This window comes from Lissotriton vulgaris, chromosome 7 (genome assembly GCF_964263255.1).
Source record: "Lissotriton vulgaris chromosome 7, aLisVul1.2, whole genome shotgun sequence".
In the NCBI taxonomy this organism is placed as follows: Eukaryota; Metazoa; Chordata; class Amphibia; order Caudata; family Salamandridae; genus Lissotriton; species Lissotriton vulgaris.
In genome coordinates, this window is record NC_141695.1 from 1,508,211,390 (window position 1) to 1,508,236,811 (window position 25,422).

A 25,422-nucleotide genomic window follows, 5' to 3' on the forward strand; every position below is an offset into this window, starting at 1 on the left:
TACATCCGAAATACATGCTCCCATGTAAAGTATAGAAATGCGACTGAACAGTGTTCGGTTGCATCCTAATTAGTCGGTCGGGACTGCCGACTGGGTGTTGGTTGGTCCCATTAATGAGACGATGTCGGGCGGAGGAAACTCTGCCCGACATCGTTATCAGCCCCTTTGTGTGAAACAGGGATGCATCATAGTGCACTTATAGGTGTTCCTGTGCCGCAGATTGAAACCCTGCTTCTAATTCTGGTTGCGTCCAGGTGACAGAAAATACATTTTTCTACAATACTTCACCTTTTACCTCACAAAAAGAGGCCTCAGTAAGGTTGTGAAGGAAGGAACTTCAAGCACTGAAGCATGGAAAAGAGGCGCTATGAGGTTATTTTATTTCTCAGTTTCTTTGGCCTTATCTTTTGGGTCTCGCCTACCAACAGTGCATGTCCTGTCACTACGAGGGGTATTGTTTACAATAAAGGGCTTGGAGCCCACCCAATGATTGCCATTTGCTAGCTTTATTGTCACCTTTGTTTGCTACCTCCTAATTGGCCAGCATGAGCTGGGAATCCCTTCCATGTCTTTTTGTGGAGTACAGACCAAGCACAGATTGCTTCCTCTTCGTTAAGGTCCATCCGCTGCTCACACAGTGATTGAGGTAATGTTTCTTCTTCCCCTTCTACTCCCCCCGTCTGTGGTGCTTTTGCCAGCTCCCACCCCTTTTTCCATCTTGCTTCTTCCCTTCCCACCCAAACCTTTTCCTTGTTGTTTCTTCCCCCTCCCCGAGTATTCCTGACTGCGCCTGGTATCGTTGCCATTGAAAGATTTATCGCGCTTTGAAGCTCTTGCTCGCGCAGCGCTTTGAGAACTCTATTTCACATAATTGAATTGTGCTTTGTTGTACTTTTAATTATCTGCATCACGCTTTGTGCCTTATTGACTGCGAAGTTAACCGCATTTATCATAGCTTCTGCATTAGCGCTTTGAAGCTGATTGTCGCTTGGCGCTTTTGAAACCTGGTTGTACAATTTTGCTTGGCGCTCTGTGTTTATAACTTGCACTTCATTGCTGTGTTGTGCTTTTAACGTCGGTAGTTTTGTGAGTGGCGCTTTGGCAGAGGTATTCTGCTGGAGTTGAGAGCCTTTGGCTGCCTGTTGACGAGCATTGTGCTGTGCCCTCGCTGCTTTTACTTTCATTTTTGCCCTCCATTTTGTGTTTTCCTCTCCCCTGACCCGCCTCTCTGATCCCGCCTCCCAGCTGACCCTCCCACGCTCCGCCCCCTCCACCATCCATTTAAGCCAGATGGTCCCACGCGCAGCGTCCACGCGCTACGGCCGCGCCGAAGGTGCGCCAAAGGTAAGCCCGTCTACGCCCGTCCGCGCCTGGCCCGTGCCCAGTGCCAGACCCCCTGGTTCCTTTAATATCCCGCCCACTCGCATCACTTACGATGCCGCCACCCTCTTAGCCCTTAACCCCGGCCGCTCCCTTAACTGCGTCCAAGCCGCTCCTGGACACACCCATGGTCCCTTCTCATGCTACTCCTGCAAGCTCAACGGCTCCAATACCAACTCCTCATCCACCAACGTGCCACAGAGACCCAACACCAACCACCTAAAATGCATCCTGCTCAACACCCGCTCAATCCACAGACATGCCATCGACCTTTGGAATCACCTCACCAGACGTCGCCTTCCTAACAGAAACATGGATGAATGCCTCATCAGCCCCAGACATCACCATTGCCATCCCTGAAGGATACAAGATTATCCGCAAGGACCGCGTCAAGCATACAGGAGGTGGCATCGCCATCGTCCACAAGAATTCCATTCACATCACAACCAGCTCAGATGACAACCTTGCCAGCGCCGAGCACCTTCACTTCCAGATCCACACCGACCCCAAAACCACACTCAGAGGCACCCTTCTCTACCGGCCCCCGGGCGCAATTCAATGACGATATCGCTGACTTTATCACCACACATGCCCTCCCCTCCGAGGATTACATCTTAGTGGGAGACCTCAACTTTCACCTGGAAAAGAGCAATGACAACAGCACCACCACCCTTCTGGACAACCTCGCAAACCTTGGACTTAAACAACTTGTCACGTCCCCCACCCACATTGCAGGTCACACACTCGACCCTATCTTCACCTCCAGCAACTACGTCTCTTTCAGCCACACCACAGCTCTTCACTGGACGGACCACAGCTGCGTTCACTTTTTCTTCAATAAGCCCACAATTCACCACCACCCTCAACCCACCCTACGTAGAAATTGGAACAAAATCACCATCGACCAGATCTCTTCATCGCTCCTCCAAACCCCTCCTGTCCACTCCTCTAACCCCGACCAAGCAGCCATTAACCTCACCCAATGGCTATCCAATAGCGCCGACATCCTAGCACCGTTGAAAAAACATCAAAACAAACTAAACAGCAAGAAGGCCTCCTGGTTCAACGATGATCTTAAGAAATCCAAGAAACTCTGCCGCTCCCTCGAGAAAGCATGGAAAAAAGACCCAAACTCCAACACCAAAGACACCTTCAAAAACGCCACCCGCATACACCACCAACTAATCCAGTCCGCCAAGAAAGCCGCCTTCAAAGACCGTCTAGATAACAACGCCCACAATAGCAAGGAGTTATTCAACATCGTCAAAGAATTTACCAACCCATCAGCAAACTCCAACGACATCACCCCCTCTCAAGCCCTCTGCGACTCCCTAGCCTCCTTCTTCCACAACAAAATTGCAGACATCCACAACAGCTTCGACAACCGACCCGAAGACTTACCCACCCATTCTTCTGCAGGACATTCTCCCCCCTTGAACACCCTTAACATCTGGAACCCAATCTCCACTGAGGACACCATCCGCCTGATGAACTCCATCCACTCAGGATCCCCAACTGACCCATGCCCTCACCACATCTTCAACAAAGCAGACTCCATCATAGCACCACACCTCCGAGACGTCATCAACTGCTCCCTCAACTCCGCCACTTTCCCGGAAAGCTGGAAACACGCAGAACTCAGCGCCCTTCTGAAAAAACCCACAGCTGACCCCACCGAACTCAAAAACTACCGCCCCATCTCGCTCCTTCCTTTCCCGGCCAAAGTCATCGAGAAAGCTGTCAACAACCAGCTTGCCGCCTTTCTCGAAAGCAACAAATCCGTCGACCCCTCACAGTCCGGATTCCGAGCCAAACATAGCACTGAGACCGCACTCATCGCAGCAACAGACGACATCCGAACCCTACTGGACAATGGAGAAACAGTCGCCCTCATCCTCCTTGACCTCTCCGCAGCATTCAACACAGTCTGCCATAGCACCCTATTACAGCACCTCAGTAACATCGGAATCCAAGGAAAAGCACTGGATTGGATCACCTCCTTCCTCACCAGTAGAACTCAGAGAGTCAGGCTCCCTCCTTTCAAATCAGAGGCCACTGAAGTCATCTGCGGCGTGCCGCAAGGATCATCACTCAGCCCCACCCTCTTCAACGTATACATGAGCCCCCTCGCAGCCATTGTTCGCCAACACAATCTCAACATCATCTCCTACGCTGACGACACCCAACTGATCCTCTCACTTACCAAGAACCCCAACACCGCCAAAAACAACTTACACGAAGGAATGAAAGAAGTAGCCGAGTGGATGAAGCACAGCCGTCTGAAACTGAACTCAGACAAAACAGAAGTCCTTATCTTAGGAACCTCCCCCTCCGCCTGGGATGACTCTTGGTGGCCAGAGGCCCTTGGAAAGGCACCCATCCCGACGGACCACGCACGGAACTTGGGCGTCATCCTGGACTCCTCACTCTCAATGACCAGACAAGTCAACGGTGTCTCTTCATCCTGCTTCAACATTCTTCGCATGCTTAAAAAAACTTTTCGCTGGATCCCCACCGAAACTAGAAAAACGGTCACTCACGCACTTGTTACGAGTCGCCTGGACTACGGAAACACCCTATACGCCGGTTCCACCGCAACACTCCAGAAAAAACTCCAACGCATCCAGAACGCCTCAGCCAGGCTCATACTTGATATCCCGCGTAAAGAACACATCTCTGGTCACCTGAAAAACCTCCACTGGCTCCCTGTGAATAAGAGAATTACCTTCCGCCTACTAACCCACGCACACAAAGCACTTTACGATCTCGGACCTGAATGCCTCAACACATGAATGTCTTTCTACACCCCCTCCCGTCAACTACGTTCCTCCAACCAAGCCCTGGCCACTGTTCCCCGCATCAACAAAGCTACCATGGGAGGTAGATCCTTCTCCTACCTGGCAGCCAAAACCTGGAACTCTCTCCCCACTCACCTTCGGCTTACTCAGAATCACCTAGCATTCAGAAAGCAACTTAAAACTTGGATATTCGACAAGTAATTTCCCCTTCCTCAAGCGCCTTGAGACCCTATGGGTATGTAGTGCGCTATATAAATTTTTGACTTGACTTGACTTGACTTGACCCATTCCTTCTCTGTGTGGCTGCACCCGTCCTTGCACCCCTTCCTGTCGCTGTTGCTTGCCAGTATCTCTATCTCCTTCCCCTGTTCTCACCTGCCCGCCCCGTCCACCTCATCCCGCCTGAAAATAAAAGCACTATGTTACTCTTTCAACAGCATGCAGAAAGCTCCATCTTAGCCTGACCAACGATCCTTTGAAATCCCATTAAAGCGTGCAAGGGCCACCTAGACTTCCTACTACCCGATGAGGAGACGTTGGTCAGGAGAAGCCATACCCCCGATTTCTTTCTCCTTTGAACTGAGGAACATCCGTAACTGCTCCTCAGACAGCTCAATTTGTAAAGTGAATATATTATATTAAGTCAAAGAGATTAAGCTATAATAGACCATATTTCCATGAAGAAGTCAGGGAGCAGAATCCTCTTATGAACGCTATAACAAACGTGTGGAAAATGTTCAAATAGAATGCTAATGCAACCTTATGTGCTATTTTTCCAGGCTGTTTTATGCTGAAATAGGTCTTTAATAGTAATTTTTCCCATCTGAAAAAAGCACTATGCGTGTAATAGCACTTTTTTTCTAGCTTTAATTTTAGCCATGCTGCACAACCAGACTTTTGTACAACAAGGCTAAAAGACATGGCAGAGCCAAAAGCTCTAAAATAAGCTAAACCTATTGTATTTGTCAATGCCTCTTGTCTTTATGTTAAGAGCACTCAGCTACAATACACTTTACTTAAATTTGTGGAACACACAACTGAACCCTTGGTCAGTGTTTACTGGCATCACAAGCGTGACTGATCTAACTAAATGCAAGCTCAACCTCTTCAAAATTGAGATCCTGATTTTAGACCCCTATATTCATGATAGGCAACTACTTTTATTTCTTGCCATCTAAGAGGATGCCAAGCACCAGCCAAGGCTTGGTAAAAAAACAAGACAAGCATTGGCATAGCCAATAGGTCTCGCTTTTGGGACTGTATAAGTATTTAGTTATGCAGCACAATATCCTTGGTGCAACAACATTAACTGCTGCATGGTTAAACACTTATAAGGCCCCAAAGGCGAGATCTATTGGCTATGCCAATGCTTGTTTTCTTTTATTAAAAGGACAAGCAGTGCTATCAGGCTACGGCTGCCACTTAGAGGTAGAGAGGTGTGTAGAGAGAGAGAGGTGTGTAGAGAGAGAGAGAGAGAGGTGTAAAGAGAGGTGTGTAGAGAGAGGTGTGTAGAGAGGTGGATAGAGAGAGGTGTAGATACAGAGAGGTGTAGAGAGAGGGGTGTAGAGAGAGGGGTGTAGAGAGAGCGGTGTAGAGAGAGCGGTGTTGAGGTGTAGAGAGGTAGAGAGAGAGGTAGAGAGAGGTAGGGAGGTAGAGAGAGAGAGGTAGAGGAAGAGAGGTAGAGAGAGAGAGTTAGAGAGAGAGGTAGAGGTATAGGTAGAGGTAGAGAGAGAGAGAGGTAAAGGTAGATTGAGATAGAGGTAGAAAGAGAGAGGTAAGCTACACATGTTCAAACTTCACATGGGGTACATTATATCTCGAATAACTGTGACGCATTTTGTGTCATATTTTGTTGATTTTTTTCCAGTTAAATGGTTAATTTTTTGATGCCCTAAGTTAGGCTGAAAGCGGTTTGGACTACATAATATGTACCCATGAATCTTCATGAACACAGACAGCCAACATTACACTGTATTCATGTTTCTAACGATATCAACAGCGATTTCACTGTATCTGTCCGTAAGGATCGCACTTTTAAAGTTGCTAAAAATTGTGAGTAAGATCTTTTGCAAATTTATTCTGATTATATAGTGGTAAACAGTGAAAATGTACAATAAATCGTTCTGACCAGCCCCGTTGTAAAAGGCCTTGGCCGTCTCCGGTCTAAAAAGCTTGTAAAAGGTGTTTTAATGACGCTGCATCAAATGCACTCTTGGAGGCAGGGGAACTTGAGCGCATGAGTGATTTTAAAATAAACACGTCTGGTGCCTGTTATGCGCCGAGATAACTTAAAGAGTTTCTTGAGCTGGGGCCGGCGTCCATTGCAAACTGCCTCTACGATGTCAAGAGTGGCGCAGGAATATTGTGGTTGTGTCTTAAATACAGCTTGGAAGAACAGTTTTGCTTTCTGGCCCAGGGTTGTGTATAATGAAGGCAGAGTTTCTAGTTTAGGTTGAAACAAGACTACCATCTCTAACAACCAATCTACCCTGAGCGTGCGGTCTGTCCCTTAGAAGACTTTCATAAAAGAGGGCGGCGTCGACAGCCGGGTGAATATTTGCCGGGGCTGGGGGGTAGGAGGCGTCAGACCCATTCCCCCGGACCCATGTTTATTGCAACCCTGAGATTGTGGAACAAACAGAGTTTTGTTGAAAAAACACAGAGCGGGACACAGTGAATAGACATGGCAGGCCGCCACGTTTCCTATGGCAGATTGTAATGTAGGTAAAAGGTGAACGGTGTTTAGCTATTACATGAAACAAGACTCGCGGCCATGAAACGCGCTCTGTGGTGGGGGAGGGGCGAACAAGACAGAGAGGTGGAGTGAGGCGCGCACGCTTGGGAGAGCAAGAGGAAAGCCAGATGACGCCTCTGCTCGTGCCTGTACACGTAACTGCACGCAGTGTGCCACACAAAAAGCTGTGGTAGGCTTTTTAAAGCCCACTCACTAAATGTCTCGCCAGAGCAGCGCATGCGCGAGCTCAGGCGAGACCTAAAAATCGACTTGAGAGTTTTATTCGTTTCTTTTCTTTAGCGTGTGCCAGGGCTTGTGCCCAAATATGGAATTCTTCATCAACATCTACTTAGACCTTTTCATTTTTGTTTAGTTGGCCTTCCCACTGTTGATGAAAAATTATCTCAGCCACAAAATATGCCCAACTCGCACCACAAGCTTTTAGCTAGCTTCAAAAGTAGCTAGTCTCTCGCACCACAAGCTTTTAGCTAGCTTCAAAAGTAGCTAGTCTCTTACTGATTTTTTTTTAACCTGTTGAATGACTGCCTAACTTAGTACAAAATACTATAAGAGCCACTAATTAAACAACCATATTCAGTAAAACGTACATGCCATGAGTTTTTTTTTCATCCTGCATTAGTGCTATAACTCTGCACTCACTGATAGAGTTTGATAATTTTTTAAAACGTTGAAGACTAATTCAGCTCAGCAACCAGAGTATCTTCCATCCCCACTAAAGATATTTGAGACCGACAAGCAAGTGTGAACTTTTATGAACGTAGAATGGAGACTAAAAATAATCAGAACTCTTGAAGTTGCAGCTCACACCTTCTCTGGTACAGCACCTTCTTTTTTGGATTCACTCTCAAACTGAGATGTGCTTATACATACATGGACATTCAAATGAAAACAAAAGACAAGAATGTGCTTTTCTGTTACTTGTGAGAGATGCACTGTTGCGAAGTACAGTGCACTGACACTTTCCTTAGAGTATCGCTTTATAACAACGCAAAAAAAAAAAATAATAATAAGCTATTAATCCAGTCTTCTTTCCGTACCAAATACTAATTCCAACAAAAGCAACATGCATTGCAAGCTAAAGTAATAAACACGTCTGACGTTAAATTGTGTATTTGCAAGTTAATGATAACAGCTCTATTCATGTTTGGATGCTCTGCTCCCCACAACATCCCCAAACATACAACCATATATTAGAATTGAGCGATTTAGGGCCAGATGTAGGTAAATCTTATTTATCGACTCTAAAATACCGAATTTTACCGATTCGGTATTTTAGATTTGGTAAATAAGATGTAGGTAATTATTCGGTAATTTTTAGCGAATCGGAATGATTTGGTAATTACCGAATCGGTATTTGCCGATTCGGTAATTGCCATTGATTCCTATGGACCTTGAGGCCCATAGGAACCTATGGCAATTACCGAACTGACAAGGAGGACAGGGTGTCACTTTGACACCATGTTGCACCCTTGATTCAGGCTTTTGTGCCATGTGACACACATACATGCCCTTAGGGTATGTCTGTGTGCCACATGGCACAGGTGTACATGCACAGATGTGCATGTACACAGGAATTCGTTATTTACCATGCAATAGTATTAAATGGTAAATAACGAATTCTTAGGGGGCCTGTGGCACTGTTTGCAGGGCCACCTACATATAGATTTACCGATTCGGTACCGAATCAGTATTTTACAGAATCGGTAAATTTACGGATTCGGTAAATTTACCGACTCTAAAATTTAGGCCCCCTACATCTCAATCACCAAATACCGGTCGGTAACGGCCGAAATCGGCCGTTACCGACCGGTATGTGATGACCTACATCTGGCCCCTAGTCTTTTGCAGATGTATATGGGGTTGATTCTGTGTGGTCTTAAAAGTGCAGCCTGAGGTTAAACTGAAATTTTGTTGGCCCCGTTTAACAGGCAGCCTTTTTACACAAATTGCGAAGTTATCTCATTTTAAAACTTTGACGTATCTAGTTCGATTTCCAGCTAAACTCCTTGAATTGAATGCATTGTCGTTTTTTAATTTAAGATAAACAGCTAAAACAACTCGTAAATGCTTATTACCTGACATAGACTCCAAAAATACCCAGTTCAGAGATGCATTCCGATAGCGTTAAGTCACTTCCTGCCTTCAACAAGTAGTTCTTTATGGGACGCGGCGTAATTTTGTCCATTAAGATGTAAGATGTCCGCTCAGCAGGGTCTTTAATGTTTTCCAAAAGGTGCTTAATTTCATCGCCATATAGGTTGTTTCCTTAAAATATACGAAATGAGCGGTATTAATGAAGGATTAGTACACAGATCAGAAATAGCTTAAGCAGCATAAATACAGAACACTTAATTTCTAGAAGCTAAGTAGAATGAAGTGTTACCCAAAAATAAATGAAATATAAAGTCCACTTTTGTTACATTTTGTGTAAGAAATCCATTTACCATGAGTAACATTCAGGATATTATTATACCTATGTTTTGTTACTGTGATGAGAGACACTAGTGCCTGGTATACTGCAAAAATACCCAGTGCATTTTGACTTTAGTATTTAATTTATTTGTTAAGCACAATGTTCACTCAAAGAGGATCTTGGCAGTGACAGTTGGAAGGTTACACATTCCTCGAACAAGAAGTTAATCAAAGCTTTTCTCAAAGATGGGTGTTTTCTCAATTCTTGGCATGTAAATCATTCTACACTTTGGATCATAAACACTCTTTAAACCAGATGGGCACACTTCAATCAAGGGACACGTAGCTAAAAAGCTAAATTAGAAGGCAGGGATCTACTAGAAGGGTGTTTACTGAACCTATCTTTGAAACATAAACTGCGGAAATCAACGTAGACATTGTGCATATGGAAGGTGGTTTGGAAACTCGATCACTGCTTCACTGACAGTCAGGGAAGAACCTATATTGTCAAAGACTTACCATCTTTTTCAGGCTGACAATATTACTACATTTTGACTTGGTTGTAGTCTGGCTAATGTGCTTCCTGGATGACCTCAGTAGGGACTGTTTTCATAGTCTATCTTTGAAAGTGCACGGAGGTAGACATCAGTTTATGTAAATCACATCTAGGACGGAGACAGCATGCCTGTGTGTTTTTTCTGTACGAAACTGGTGCCAGCCCAGGCAATGCTCATTTTAAATTGTTTTTAAATAGAGCTCCTGCTGCCAGGCGAATTACTTTAAATATGAGGGCATATGAGTGTACACAGGAGATGAACAAGGAAGTTGGGAACATGTTCTGATTGTAAGGTACGTGATCAGCCAAAGCCCTTCAGCCAAATGCCAATGAACCTCTGGAAGTTGAGGGAAACTCCAGGCCTCCTCATCCCATTCTGCGGGGGAAGAGATGTTTTAGTGGGACCTAGAGACACCATAGACAGGCACATCAAGAGACAGGTAATAGTTACACAGAGAGACAGTCAGACAGGGATGCACGACAGAACGAGACCCAGGAGCCACTAAAGAGGGAAGCAATCAGATTTACCACACAGAGAAACACAATTAGACAGCCAGAGTGACAACTATATTCTGTCATAAAGAGAGCCTGTCGCGGAGACAAGAAGAAATAAAGAAAACAGAGATAAAGTGAGAGTGTGCAACTGGTCAGAAGCAGATCCAGCTCATATTCTGTTACTATTAAATTGTAATCTGGGATGCCCACGCCTTTCCCTGCTCTTTTTGCGTAGCAAAAAACAGAGCCCTGATGTGGCTGCAGAGGGCGCTTCTCACCCCTTGGCCTCCATGCATGTGCACCTGCTGCACGAATGACAGTCAAACAGTTGGTGTGTATCTGTTTACAACGCTAAATATGCCTAATGGCCTTAGTCTTGCTCTGCTAGACTGAGCAGTACAAAGATTGAGTTGTCAAAAAGTGGGGCACTGTCCCTTTCAAGGATGATTCTAGAAACGATATTTATTTATAAAGTTTTATATAGCGCGAACTTGATCTCGAAGGATATTAGAGCGCTTTACAATTTGAGGCAAGGGTAACAAATCACAACATTAGTCTAACATGGGGAATCAAATGTGCATTGAGTCAACCAGTACAAACATAACAGCTCAATATAACCTCAGTGCATGAGTAGGAATGGGCTATGCGATGGAGCATAGAGAGATAAGGGGAGTACATACAATCTATACTATACTATAATAAAGGAAAAACTTTCAGCCTTTGAGGCGGGTAAACTCGGGAACCACAGCGCCAATCCACACACCCAAAACACCGTTGGAATCGTCAGGGTGTGTAGATGGTTATAAACTATATAAATGTAAAAAAAAAAACGTTATTTAAAAAATTTACAGTAAAAAAAAAAGTAGTCCCTCCGAAGTAGCGCCAGCCGCGACGTGCGTGCTCACGCCAGGAGCGCGGGGAGGAGGGGCGTCCAGGAGCGCGACGAGGAGCGGCGGAAATGGCGCGGGGTAGGAGCGGTGACGTGAGGTGCAGCGGACAGGCCAGTGGCGGTGCGAGCAACGGACAGGCGGGAGGAGCGGCGGCTGAGGTAAGGGAACCCATGTCGGGGCAGGCTGAGGTCGGGGCAGGCGGGGGTCAGGGCAGGCGGGGGATGGGCCGGGCGGGGACCCGGGCTGCTGGACATTGTCGGGGCGGGCGGGGAAGCCTGTTGCTCCCGGACAAGGTCGGGATGGGCTGCTAGTAATCATATACAGGAATAATAACCAGTACCCAAAACAATAATCGAAACAAGAGTCAAAAGGGGAGTCTAAAAGGCATAGAATCAAATGTTGAACATCTAACAGATCATTTATACACCTGGGTGAACGAAGAATGTGCTAGACGATGGAGTATAATAATTTACGGGGAGCAAAATTCAATAATCATGTACTATGTAAGTGAAGCAATCCACGTTCTTTGCCAGGGACAGTATTTGGATTGACCTTCCACTACATGACCATCACTTTTACAGCACTTCTCAAGGGACTTCACCAAGCATGCTTTGTAGTTTACTCCTTTTTAGTGCTGTAGAGTCATTCACAGCCTGGAAGCATGTAACAGTCCCTGTCACACACAGTGCTCTGGTTTCCACATCTTTATTTATCAGCATGCAACCATTAACTGAATGCAATGAGTCACAAACTTTATTAACCCCACCCACCAAATTACGTATTACTGGTAAGGATATAAATATATATATATACATACCCTGTTCTGAGGCCCACTTAGGGTTTTTAATGACTGATAATTAATGGATGCACAGAACCTACTCAAGGTACTAACTCTCAACTCTTTGCACTACAGATCCCAGAAAGCAGAGCGTGCACTTAGCGCATCCTACTAAAGGCGGAGTCTGCTAGCAATGGAGTTTCCTGTGACATCCTGATCAAATGCTGAGACCTCTGAGGATTAAGCAAGTGCTTCGAAACGCGTCAGGTCGCCAGTGACAGAAATACATCATCACTTGGAACAGCTTCGCGTGGTCTTATGTCCTTAATTTAAGCACCGAAGGGGATGTGTGCAGCGACAATGAACCGGCTGTATCTTACACGACAGTCCTGCCGTGGGGGGCAGCAACGTCCGTTGTATTTCAAAGGACACCGCAGTCTGGAACCTTTCCAGCCCAAGAAGCGGTACTGCAAGAGGGAACGAATCAAAACCACGGACCCTGTTCTGAGGCCCACTTAGGGTTTTTAATGACTTTGATAATTAATGGATGCACAGAACCTACTCAAGGTACTAACGCTCAACTCTTTGCACAACAGATCCCAGAAAGCAGAGCTTGCACTTAGCGCATCCTACTAAAGGTGGAGTCTCCTAGCAATGGAGTTTCCTGTGACATCCTGATCAAATGCTGAGACCTCTGAGGATGAAGCAAGTGCTTCGAAATGCGTCAGGTCGCCAGTGACAGAAATACATCATCACTTGGAACAGCTTTGCGTGGTCTTATGTCCTTAATTTAAGCACCGAAGGGGATGCGTGCAGCGACAATGAACCGGCTGGTGCTCTTGCAGGGAGTCCGCCCTCAAAAATCTGGACCTTTGCTTAAACATACATATATACATATATTACCTACTGGCGGTCGCCAGTAGGTAGTTATAGTTAGGATTGTTTTCCATAGGAAATCCTCAACATTCTATTTAGAATAACTTTGGCCCTGGTTGAAGAATCTTAGCAAATTTCTCAATGAAGATGGCTCGGTTCGCTGCGCTCCTTCCCTGAAAGTTTGGGGGGGATTGGTCAAGTGGGGGCTGAGATATAAGGGGGGTCCCAAAACGTGTTTTCTGCATGTTATTTTCCATAGGACCTTTAGACTCGGCTACAGGTCGAACGGCTGAATGGATTTATAAGAAATTTGGCAAAACTGTAGAGTCCGGTTCGCAGATTACGCTTTTTTTGGAATGGTGTAAATCTGTTCAGTAGTTGTTGAGAAAATTAAAGTTAAAGTCAATTATATATCTATAGGCGCGCACGCGTGCGCGAACTCAAGCGGCTGCGCGTGAGCGGAATTTTTTTTGCTGCGTGACGTCTGTTAACGTTCGATTCGAAGGAAATCAGGAAGTTTTGTACGCCATTTTGTCACTGCGAGTAAATATACTGTTCATTTCAAAGCGTTGAAACATGGAAAGGGGAGAAGGTAGAGATTGTCTTGCTGCGTAGGTTTTCTCGGGGTGTGCAGTAAGGCCCTTAAACGCGAAAAGATATAAAAAAAATTCCGGAAAAAAAACGGGGTGCGCGCACCCGGTCGCGCACACCTATTTACAAGAGTGTGAAAATGGAGATAAATCAGAAGTTTGAGTGCTTAGATATAAGGTGGCTCTGAAAAGAGCCCTTGTGTTAATTGAGTGTTTTCTGCATTTATAAGTAAGTACCGATGCAGAGCCTGATGTTGCAGAGGAAGATTCTGTTTCCCTCATTCGTGAAATGAACACCGTCTCTCCTATAGACGTCTTGCATGTGGTATCGCAAGTTGTTGTGGTAAATAGAACCCATGCTATAATCTCTGAGGAACGCAGAAACAGATTTATTTACATGTCTCCTTGCTTTCTCAAATTGTGCACAATGTTGATTGGACCAATTCCATTTCTGTCTTTGGCATATATTGGAATATACCAAGGCAGATCGAGGAAAAAGTGTCATCAATTGTCGAAAGGTGTCTTTTAGAAGCATTTCCAGACCTACCCCAGTGATTGTGCCTAGATCGTTCCCACCACAGTGCACAATTATAAGGTCTGGTTATGGGAGACGCATAAAAGTTTTCACCAATGGAATCAATTGGTGAAATTTCAATCCTCTTTTGGCAATCCATGTTATGTGTACATTTGGTAAGCCGAGGTTGCAAATTCGTCTGCTTACTGCATATTTTTCACTCCAGTGAATATAACTGTGTCCTATTAGCCAGACCTTCATTTTCAAGGGATTTGTAGTCGTCCTCCGATCGGTTCTGGAAGTTGAATGGTAGTTAGAAGTTGAAATTCTAAATAAAGAAAAAGGAAGAGGCTGGGTGTGGTTAAAAAGATAAAAATGATTGGTTGATTGTAATAAGTGGAGATTGAAGAGTACGTTGCATGTTAATGTTTATGTTAAACGAAAAGTACTATTGGGTGTGAAAAAAAAGACATGTAACAGAGTTGTGGATTGGCAGGTGTTTCTGGAGGGAAAACAGTGTTCTTAGTTTGCTGTAGAACGTTGAGACATGAACTTTTGACCTCTGCCTTCAGCAAGGTGCAGAATGAGGTGTAACCATGGAAACAGCCGGAGATGGCAGTTGGTGATGGGTTCACTCTTTGGTGCCTCTGCATCTGCACTCTGTTCTGTGGTGGCAGGCGGAGAACTGTTTGTTATTGTGGAGATGAAAGGGTGATAAGGAGAGAAATACGACATAGCGTTTGGCCTGTAGAAGCGTGGGAGCAGTGATTAACTCTGAGTGAAGCGGAACTGTGGCGGTGCTTGGTAACAGTAAAAAAGATTTTTTAACAGAGGAACAACTGTCTGTACGGTGCGCGACCTACTAAGAAAGAGTTCACGGGCCGTAATTGGCTTGCAGGTTCTAGTATCAGTAAGTGAGGTCGAGAAAAGAAAACATTCAGGACTTTATTTATGAAGGCCTTGCGCCACCGGTGCGTCACTTTTTCCCATTTTAAAAAATGAGGCACCGGCGGCGGAAGGTCTTCATAAATAAGGTCCACAGTGACTACAATTAAGGTTATGTGGAACCCATGAATAGTTTTTCAATATGAAATCATTTCAGTTGAGATTATGGATTAAAAGAGAAACCGTGAATATTTGAAATGTTTATTTAGAAATGTACTGTTTTAAAGGCAAATCATTATGTAATATGAGTACAGAAATTGCAAAAAACACAGTAATTGGTATTGTCAGTAGTACATGGAATACAAACGCTATAGTTGAAGAAAAATGAATATAGTTGGAAAAAAACTTTGTACACTCTTATAAGGAAGTATATCATATTTTAATAAATGGAAGGAGGTGTCTGGCCTTTCAGTTAGGGAACGATATATGAAAATGCAAGTGGTTATACATCATTACTTTATCAATCAGCTGTCTACATGCGAAGCACTATCAAGTTTGTGTTATGTCAGTGTGTGAGGGGAAAAAAAAGGCGCCAAAAGCGATAAAATGGTGAGAGGTGCATGTATGTAATCTGTTGGATGCTGCGCAAATCACTATTGAGGAGAACTACTGTATTGAGATATCTTTTGAAGGTTGCAGTATTGCATTTGAAATACAGCACAAGTAATAATGGAAATATTGTTGAAAGAACATATTTTTCTGTAAAGTATTTTAAAAACATAATTTTATAGGAAATTAAAGGAGTAGAGGCGTGTGAGGCGGAAATAAGCAGTTGAGATGCGAAATGGCGTTTACAGTTATAAAAAACTCGTTTAAAATGTACACATTAATTAGGGCACATGTAGCATATATTAGCGAGTTTTGCATCGAGTACTTTTGAAATAACCTTAGATAAGATATGCAATAGAATTGTTGAGATTAGATTGTAAAAAAATAAAGTTGAAAATCGAGTAGCTGAAGAAACAAATGTAGTCCACATAAAAGACCAAAATTTAACCAGCACGAAATCATAATAAAAAAAAAATAATGTAATTGAAAGTGTATGGTTTGAAAATGAAATGTAGAGGTTTATAGTTCACGTTTTGAAAGCAGTTCTAGAGGGTCAGATGCATGATAGATTTATAAAAAATAGAACATGTTTTTCAATAGTATTATGGAAAAAATATGTGCCTTTATGTACTATTTAGATTATCTGCCTGTTGCCTATTCTTTGAGTTTTAGTAATCCTGTGTCTTATAAGTTTTCCAGGGGCGGTTTGAGGTTCATGGTGGGCTTGGGCAGGAAGGGTAGGTTGGGGGTTTGTAATAGGGGGTCCGGGTGGGGTGGAGTGCGGAGTTTAGTGAAGAGTGAGGGGGGCGGGGGGTTAGGGTGTTTGGTAATGGAGCAGAGTCAGAGGACGCCACATTTCTGTTATGGGGTGCCACGGAAATATGTATCCATTCTCAGAGGTTTATTATATTAAGGATATATATTAACATGGTGGCTCTTGTGGTTTTGTGGTTCTGTGCATGTGTATAATGCTGGCCCTGTAGTTTTTGTCTATGGACCTCATTACGACACAGGGGAGCCACGTTGCACAGTTGGAGATCAGAGACTTAGGAAATAAAACTTTATAATTGTAAGGGCTCTAAGCTATACAAATCGCCCGTTCTCGGTGTAAAAAATATCACCGCTATTGTTGGTATTTTCTACGGTGTTAGTGCTCGAAGGAGAATAGTAACATATATGTGAAAGAAAATTCTGTAACAGGCTCAGCATTTCACATTATCGCGTGAAAACAAAAGTTGTTCTCACATAGCAATAAGTCTCTTATAATTAAGGGACGGAGTGTATATAGTGGTATTTACTACACTGCTATGTGAAAGATGTCGAATGTTTCATAAGAGGAGGCTTTAAAAGTTTTTCGATAAACTGGTTTTCCAGGGAAGTGGGTAGAGTGTTCCGTGTAAATTGCAGAATAGAAACTAGTAAGAACCAATTGGAAGTGTTGTTCTAAAGTCACATGACTTCACATGCGTGTGTCGCTGCCTCTACGCGATACGTGGGTGCGCGCACCCGATCGCGCACTAAATAAAAGCGGCGAGAAAATATCAGCTAATATGCTCTTGGAGCTCGTTTTGGTACAAAGAGTTAGTTCTGAGAAGAACTTTTTTTTTTTTTTGGAAACAAGTGTTATGATGCTTTTGATTTCTTAAAGTTGCTACGACATTTTTCAGTATGTCATACTATCCAAATAAAGTGAAGAAATTTAACTTTTCTTGGAGCATTTATGACTCTCAATTTTGTGTTTAATTAGTATAAAGCTTTGCTCTCCGTATACAAGAAGTTTTCCACAGTTCTTGCATTTCATGTGCACGTTCACCAGATATGGTTTCAAGTCCATGTCAGCACTCGATGGAGATACAGGTCGTTCTGCAGAAGATGTGCTGGTCACTTCTGATGGTAATAGCGTGGCCTCCGTTTTTCTAGTCAAAGGTGGTCGCTCATTTCCTTCAGATTCGGAAGATGAATGCGGAACGGTAGCCATTGCAGCAAAGTCTTCGGGAAGATGTTCGACGTTGTTCTCTATTGAGAGTAGAAAAGAAAGTGATGGAAGTGGGTGGAGTGCTGCGTGTAAATTCCAGAATAGAAACTACCAACAACCAATTGCAAGTGTTGTTTTCAAGTCACATGACTTTACATGCGCTTCTCAGGACGTGTAGGCGGTGACACTATCTAGTTATGAACGTGATTTGGAAGTAGCGATGTTCTTTAGTGAAGTTTAAAAACATGAAAAGAAGTGAATTCAAACACATACGGATTTCACATATTTTTAGAGCTCGATTTAAGTATACAATTATTAAATTATAAAACCTTTTATATTTTTTTAAAAAAATATTAAGGTGTGTACAATCAGTCACGCACAAACGATTAAAAAAAATTCGGCTCCGTTTAATTAAAAGGTTTGTATGACAAAAAAAAAGCCTAGGTTCAGTGTCTTAACGTACTATAAGTTCTTTCATTGGTCTATGAAGAAATTCATTAGGTTTAAATTGGAAAGCTTTCATGAAATAAATAGGTGGGTGCGTGCACTCAGTTGTGCACGTAAGATTGGTATGTCGATATTTATTTCAGGTATATCTTTCATACTTAGGAACTAGCATTAAAAAAACCTATGAAATTCACTGAAAAAACCATAGGTTTTACACACGTTATAGTTAGGAAATATTTACAACAAGGGGTGGTGAGGCACAGAGTCTCTGAATTAAGCAGAAAGCTCTCACCCAGTCAAGAGATCAGGGCTAGATCCAACACCGTTTTTTAGCTCACTGCACCATCCCAGTTTCAGAACCTGGCTGTATGCAAATTAGTCTGTTCCTGTCCCAGTGCATGATGGGAACAGGGCAAACCAAACTACAAAAGCCAATTCTTACACTGGGAAGGAAACAAGCTCCCGGGGACCGGTTTCTGGCATTACAGCCGTCTTCGGCCCGGTTTGCTTGAATCCTGATGGTGCAATGAGCAAGGGTCTCACATCTGAGAATACCCTTCCACGCTTAGGGTGGACAAAAATATTTACAACAAGGGGTGGTGAGGCACAGAGTCTCTGAATTAAGCAGAAAGCTCTCACCCAGTCAAGAGATCAGGGCTAGATCCAACACCGTTTTTTAGCTCACTGCACCATCCCAGTTTCAGAACCTGGCTGTATGCAAATTAGTCTGTTCCTGTCCCAGTGCATGATGGGAACAGGGCAAACCAAACTACAAAAGCCAATTCTTACACTGGGAAGGAAACAAGCTCCCGGGGACCGGTTTCTGGCATTACAGCCGTCTTCGGCCCGGTTTGCTTGAATCCTGATGGTGCAATGAGCAAGGGTCTCACATCTGAGAATACCCTTCCACGCTTAGGGTGGACAAAAATATTTACAACAAGGGGTGGTGAGGCACAGAGTCTCTGAATTAAGCAGAAAGCTCTCACCCAGTCAAGAGATCAGGGCTAGATCCAACACCGTTTTTTAGCTCACTGCACCATCCCAGTTTCAGAACCTGGCTGTATGCAAATTAGTCTGTTCCTGTCCCAGTGCATGATGGGAACAGGGCAAACCAAACTACAAAAGCCAATTCTTACACTGGGAAGGAAACAAGCTCCCGGGGACCGGTTTCTGGCATTACAGCCGTCTTCGGCCCGGTTTGCTTGAATCCTGATGGTGCAATGAGCAAGGGTCTCACATCTGAGAAAGTTAGGAAATCGCATTTCAAAAACCTATGAAATTCACTGAAAAAACCCTAGGTTTTACACACGTTATAGTTAGGAAGTAGCATTTAAAAAACCTATGAAATTCACTGGAAAAACCATAGGTTTGACACATGTTATAGTTAGCTGGACATTTTACTCATATAAAACCAATGAAATTCTCCGTTATAGTTACTTCAGCTAACTATAACTTGCGCGCCCGCAATGCACTGCTGATGATGTTACATATTACATCACTTATCACATGGTTAGTGACATTACTCTTGATAACACTGATAATATCTAGTATCTCACATATGCTGCCTACAACATATAGGAATAGTATGTCACTGACTCTTGCATGAATGGAATATGTAAAATCTCCTAATGTAGCATATTAACACTTAGACACTGAGATACTTTTGGTAATAATAAAGAAACAATAACCTATATAGATATAATGTTTCAATGATATAGCTACTCATCAACACATTCAGCCAATAAAATATAAACTGATAGACAGACACAGATAGGTATATATTTAAATATTACTCAGTAACACATGTACTCATTAAGATATATTTAATCAGTCAGTTATAGAATCTATTTGTCACCCAAAAAGCAACCGTTTATACACTTATATACTACAATTTTTTTTCAACCAACTTTCTGATCTACATATATAAAATATATGTAATTTTCAAAACTAACCCATTTAATAGATGATGTCATGAGTGATGTGATGTGTGACATCATCAGCAGTGCATTGCGGGCGCGCGAGTTATAGTTAGCTGAAGTAACTATAACGGGGAATTTCATTGGTTTTATATGAGTAAAATGTCCAGCTAACTATAACATGTGTCAAACCTATGGTTTTTCCAGTGAATTTCATAGGTTTTTTAAATGCTACTTCCTAACTATAACGTGTGTAAAACCTAGGGTTTTTTCAGTGAATTTCATAGGTTTTTGAAATGCTATTTCCTAACTATAACGTGTGTAAAACCTATGGTTTTTTCAGTGAATATATATATACATACATACATACATAACCTCCTGAGGAGTCGTCGAGGTGCTCGCGCCCGCCTTCCACATCTAGTTGTACGAGATAGAGGAGGGGCGCCTTCATCTGGCATCCCTGGAGAAGAGTTGGATGCTTTACTTGGGCACTCAGGTGGTCTTGCCTCACAACAAGACAGCTCAGAGTCAGAGGTAGAAGGGTCAGAGGGAAAGCAGATATTGAGTGACAGAGATGGTGGGGTGAGAAGCAAGCCTACAGATTTTTTTTCAAGAGTACGAGCTGATGCGGGGACTAAGACAGTGACCAGCTCAAAGAACGCATCCACCAGAAACAAAAAGAGGAGGACGAGGAGGGGCAAAAAAGGCAGGAACAGAACGTTCCACTCCGATTGTGACACGCAGCAAACGGGGAGGGGGTGGGGGGACGATGGAATTAAAGGAAAACAGACAAACGGTACTGAATCTCTCAGATCGAATCATGAGAGAGATTACAGTACTCCAATTAGGACTAACCTTTTGCCCTACCCCAGAATTTGATTACGCCCAGATACGTATAGACATTTACAAATGTACCCACAAAATTAAACTAATGGAACTACATCAATTGCATCCCAGAAGGAGAGTAGGCTTACCAATAGAGAGAATAGAACCCCTAGACCAACTGGTGGGAGCTGATTTAGAGGCAAAATGGACTCTACATGAGTTGGATGATGACTCCAGTTTCTCGAGGGATATGGAAGAAAGTGCAACGCAGATGCTGGAAGAAACTGGCATAACACAAAAAGACTGCAAAAGTAACTTGAGAGTGAAGTCAAAAGTGATCCCTCGAACACTACACGATGTGCTAAACGCTTTCCAGGAGGTTGTAATCGAGGAGCTCAAAACATTACAAAAGCAAAGATTCAATGGAAACAAAAGGAATCTATCAAAAGAACAATAGGAAGCAGTAGTCAAATTGAAACAAGATGACACTATCGTAATCAAGCCCGCGGAGAAAGGGTGATATGTGGTGATCCTCAACAGAAAACAATATGAGGATGAAGCGCTGGCTCAGTTGAGCAATGAAGAACACTACATTCCCATCAGTAGGAAGCAATATGAAAAAAGTATAGCGGACTTTCAAAAACTGATAACCAAATGGAGAGATGAAGGAACACTAGACCAAGAGGATGGGACTTTCTTGAACTGTGAATATCCGGAACTGGCAACTTTTTACCATTTACCTAAAATCCACAAAAATAAACAGTGGCCTCGAGGGCGACCGATTGTGTCATCAAGAAATAGTCTTTTAGAAAACACCTCGATATACATTGACAATTTCATCTCCCCTATGGTGAAAGACCTCAGTTCATATTTGCGCGACACTAAGGATTTCCTGCACATGATTAAAGGCACACTATGGGAGCCAGATATGCTCTTATTAACATTGGACATTGTAAGCCTGTATACATGTATCAATCATGAAAAGGGCTTGAAAGTCATCAGTTTCTTTTTACAAAAAAGACCCCATAAATTCTGCAAACACAATCAAATGTTGACTGAGTTGACTTGGTTCTGCCTGAACAAGAATAGGTTTACCTTTGCAGGACAGCTATATTTACAAAAGCAAGGCACCGCAATGGGAACGTGCTTCACCCCAGCTACGCAAACTTGTTTCTGGGCGGGTGGGAGAAGCACGTGGCCTGGACGGGTGCCGATGAGAGGTGGATGGACAACACCGCTCTGTGGACACGCTATATAGATGACCTGTTCATCGTCTGGCGGGGTCCACAGAGCGAGGCTGAGGACTTTAAAAGAGCCCTCAATGCAAATGATCTGAATTTACAATTCACCAGCTGCATCAGCAAAAAATAGGTGGTCTACCTGGACTTGAGAGTCTATGTAGAGAATAACAGCTCAGAGACAGCTCTTTATCGAAAACCCACGGCAGAAAATTCAATCCTGTATGCTGGCAGTTGTAATCCCAGGAGCGTGATTAACAACATTCCACTAGGGGAGTTCCTGAGGATGAAACATAATTGCTCCACTTCCACAGAATACCAAAAAGCAATAGGGCAGGCCAAACAGAGATTTCTCAAGAGAGGTTACTGCAGATGTATCTTGAATAAAGCAGAATCCAGAAGTGAACAAATGCAACAGAGTCAACTCTTGATTGACAAAGAGGAAGAGAAGAGTCAGAATATTAAAGTAAGACTTATCACTAACTACACTGAGAAATCATCCGAAGTGTTCCAAATCCAGAGGAGGAATTGGCGGATGTGAAATCTGACAGTGTAGTAGGGAAACTGATATCAGAAAACCCTTTGGTGACTTACAGGAAAGGGATCTCCCTGAAAGATCATCTAGTAAGAAGTCACTACACACCCAAACAGAAAAGATCGAACCCAATTAAGGGGTTCTTCCCCTGTATGAGGTTTAAAGCCTGCAGAAACAGCCACAAAGAGAAGGGCTATTTAATACCAGGAAAAAAGTCAAAAACCGTGCTAACAAAATGTCTCAATTGTAATTCAGACTATACAATTTACTGTTTACAGTGCCCATGTGGGAAACAATACATGGGTAGCACGATCCACCACACCAAGAAAAGAGTCCTAGAACATATGAGGGTAATTAACAACAAGGATCATAACTATCCTGTTGCCCGGCACTTTGAGACTGATCACAACAGTAACAGTAGTCTACTAACATTCTTTTGCCTGGATCAAGTGGAGAAATCAGAAAGAGGTGGAGATATTGTAAGAAAACTACGCACCCTAGACTCCATATACATTATCAAAATGCAGACTAAGACACCAAGGGGATTAGACAATGAAGAAGAGATGTGGGTGCATATAGGGCAACAAATGAGAGAATCTGATAGGCAAACTTGAACAAGGCTCTCCGTAGTTAGTAAAGTACACAAACCAGAATCCCATGTCGCTAGTAGAGCCCATTCAGGGCATGATCCTAGCAATCCTAAATAAGAGGATGCTGATTGTGTAAATATTGTAAATATTGTGAAAAGGGACATGGCTGATAATACATGAGAAGAGTGTACATAGTAACAAGCAGCAAGCCCATACAGGGCGCAATTTTGAACAAGTTGTGGTAGGATATCTAAATGCTTAGACATGAGCAGACACAACACATGAATTAACTGTGTCAGAGGAGGTTAGTTAACAATGCATCCAAGTATAGGCTGTGTTGACTGTCTCCGTGGTCTTGTGTCCTAGTTGCAAAATAACACGGCAACAGTGAATACGCCGAAAACAATGTAAATCTGTAAATAACATCGGCATTCACCGATGAAAGTGTGATAAGAGATGTAGCACTGTAATTGTATATACACAAGCAATAGATCAAATCTGTGTTGGAGTTTATTAATCCACAAAAGTTAAAATGTTGGTCCATTCCTCAACAATAAATGAATGTAATACTGCACTAGCAGTTTGCTTACCTCCTGAGCTAGTCTAAGATCTAGGATGGCAATCCAAGCATGATGCCATGACAGAATCCAGATACTTTTTGCATCACTATTTGCAGTCATTCGTGGGAATAGCTGCAGATTTTTAAAACTGTTTTATAAAGGGATTGATCATATCTCCCTAGAAAGGTGGTCATATTACAATTGTGGCTTTTTCGGGCAGTGGAGGCTATCCCACACATGTTTTGGCTAGCTATATTCATTCTCTGCCTCTCTTTGCCAGGAGATGTTGTTTCTGGAGACAGTCCTCGACACTTCCAGATATCTGACACAATCACAGAGTCAGGTTTTGGGTCCACTCAAAGAAAAGGATAGTCCTGCTCTGCAGTCAAACTTGGGATGGCTGCTTTAGTAACTGCTCAGGTTAAGACTTCTTCGAGGTACGTCTGAAAATGTGGCACCAGAGGTAGTAAGAGTCTATGCGCTGCCCTTAGCTGTTGCATCTCCACGGTAACTGACATCACAGTGTGAGGTACTTTCAAAAGAATGCTAGGCTTGTACAATCCTCAAGCTAATACCATCCTCTGGCAAGAATCTTTAAGGAGACTCTGATGTTGGAGTATAGGAAGTAGAAATTTCAGTATGTGAATCCTTGGTGTATCTGGAAGGACTCTTGTTTCTCTTAAATGTATTCTTATGTGGTACTTGATCCTCTTCTATGTGCATACACAGATGAGGAGGTGTCTCTGATGATATATGTGGTCTAGGATAGCAGCAAAGAGCACAAGACCTCTACTCAATTGGAGACATATAGCTCAGCTTTGAGACAATTTTGCGTTTGGAGCAGGATTGGGAGGATATTGCAGAGTGAGATTTGCGTCAGGCAGTCTCTTGTTTTGTTAAAGGTTGAATGCCCAAAATTCACAGGGGGCCCCAGTTGGTGTAGGCATTGTCAAATCCCCCTTTGATAAATGGATCAACGTGAGCACTTGACACCGATCTATGAGACAACAAATGCCTAGAAACTGATAGGACTCTAAACTTCAAAAGCTATGATTGAGTGTATCAACATTGTCTATTGTCGCACTAGTCTGCACTATTTGTATGGGGGAACTGGGAGGTGACGGCTACCATCAGCCACACAGATTACCATAGATGTATAGGACAGGGCGACGAAGATGATGGGGTGGACGCACAAACCGACCAAGCAGACACCGATTTGGACCTGTACGTGGCTGAGAGAACTACACAAGCTTGCCGGCTTTGGTGGGTGGGATGCCATAGGGATTTCAACGTTTGGAGACCTACTGGCAAGAGGAGAGCTTAAGACATATGAGTCCCTGAGAGCGGAATACGGGCTGACCCCAGCGCAGTTCTTCAAATATGCACAATTGCATCATGCCTGGAAGGCTGAAGCAGAGCTAGTATCCCCACTACCGGAGTAAGCCCCCCTGGAGGGTCGCCTGCTACAAGAACAGATTCCCATAAATTGGTATCCTTGACATATAAAACACTGAATAATAATGCTCTGGACGGGTTAGGGAAATTGAAGACGATCTGGGAGGAAGACGTGGGCGACATGGATACTATAGACTAGGAGACGGCCCTGATGCACCACAGAGAGGTCGCGATCAAAACCAGACTACGTCTCATCCAATACAAGATACTGCATAGGGTCTATTATGATAGGGTCAGAATACACCGAATAGGCAGGGCTAGTGATCCTCGCTGCTTGAGATGCGGACACCCGCAGGGAACATTCTTCCACACCCTGTGGGACTGCCCCACCATAAACACTTAT

The 25,422-nt window shown here is 43.4% G+C and overlaps 1 protein-coding gene across 2 annotated transcripts in view; it reads right to left on the reverse strand.

The window, feature by feature from the left end:
* Positions 1 to 25,422, reverse strand: part of GSS (glutathione synthetase) — a 673,748-nt gene that overhangs the window by 43,288 nt on the left and 605,038 nt on the right. For both annotated transcript variants that reach the window (XM_086932359.1, XM_086932360.1), the window contains exon 12: positions 9,009 to 9,198. In XM_086932359.1, coding sequence (XP_086788485.1) covers positions 9,009 to 9,198 — 190 coding nt within the window. The remainder of the gene's footprint in view (positions 1 to 9,008; positions 9,199 to 25,422) is intronic.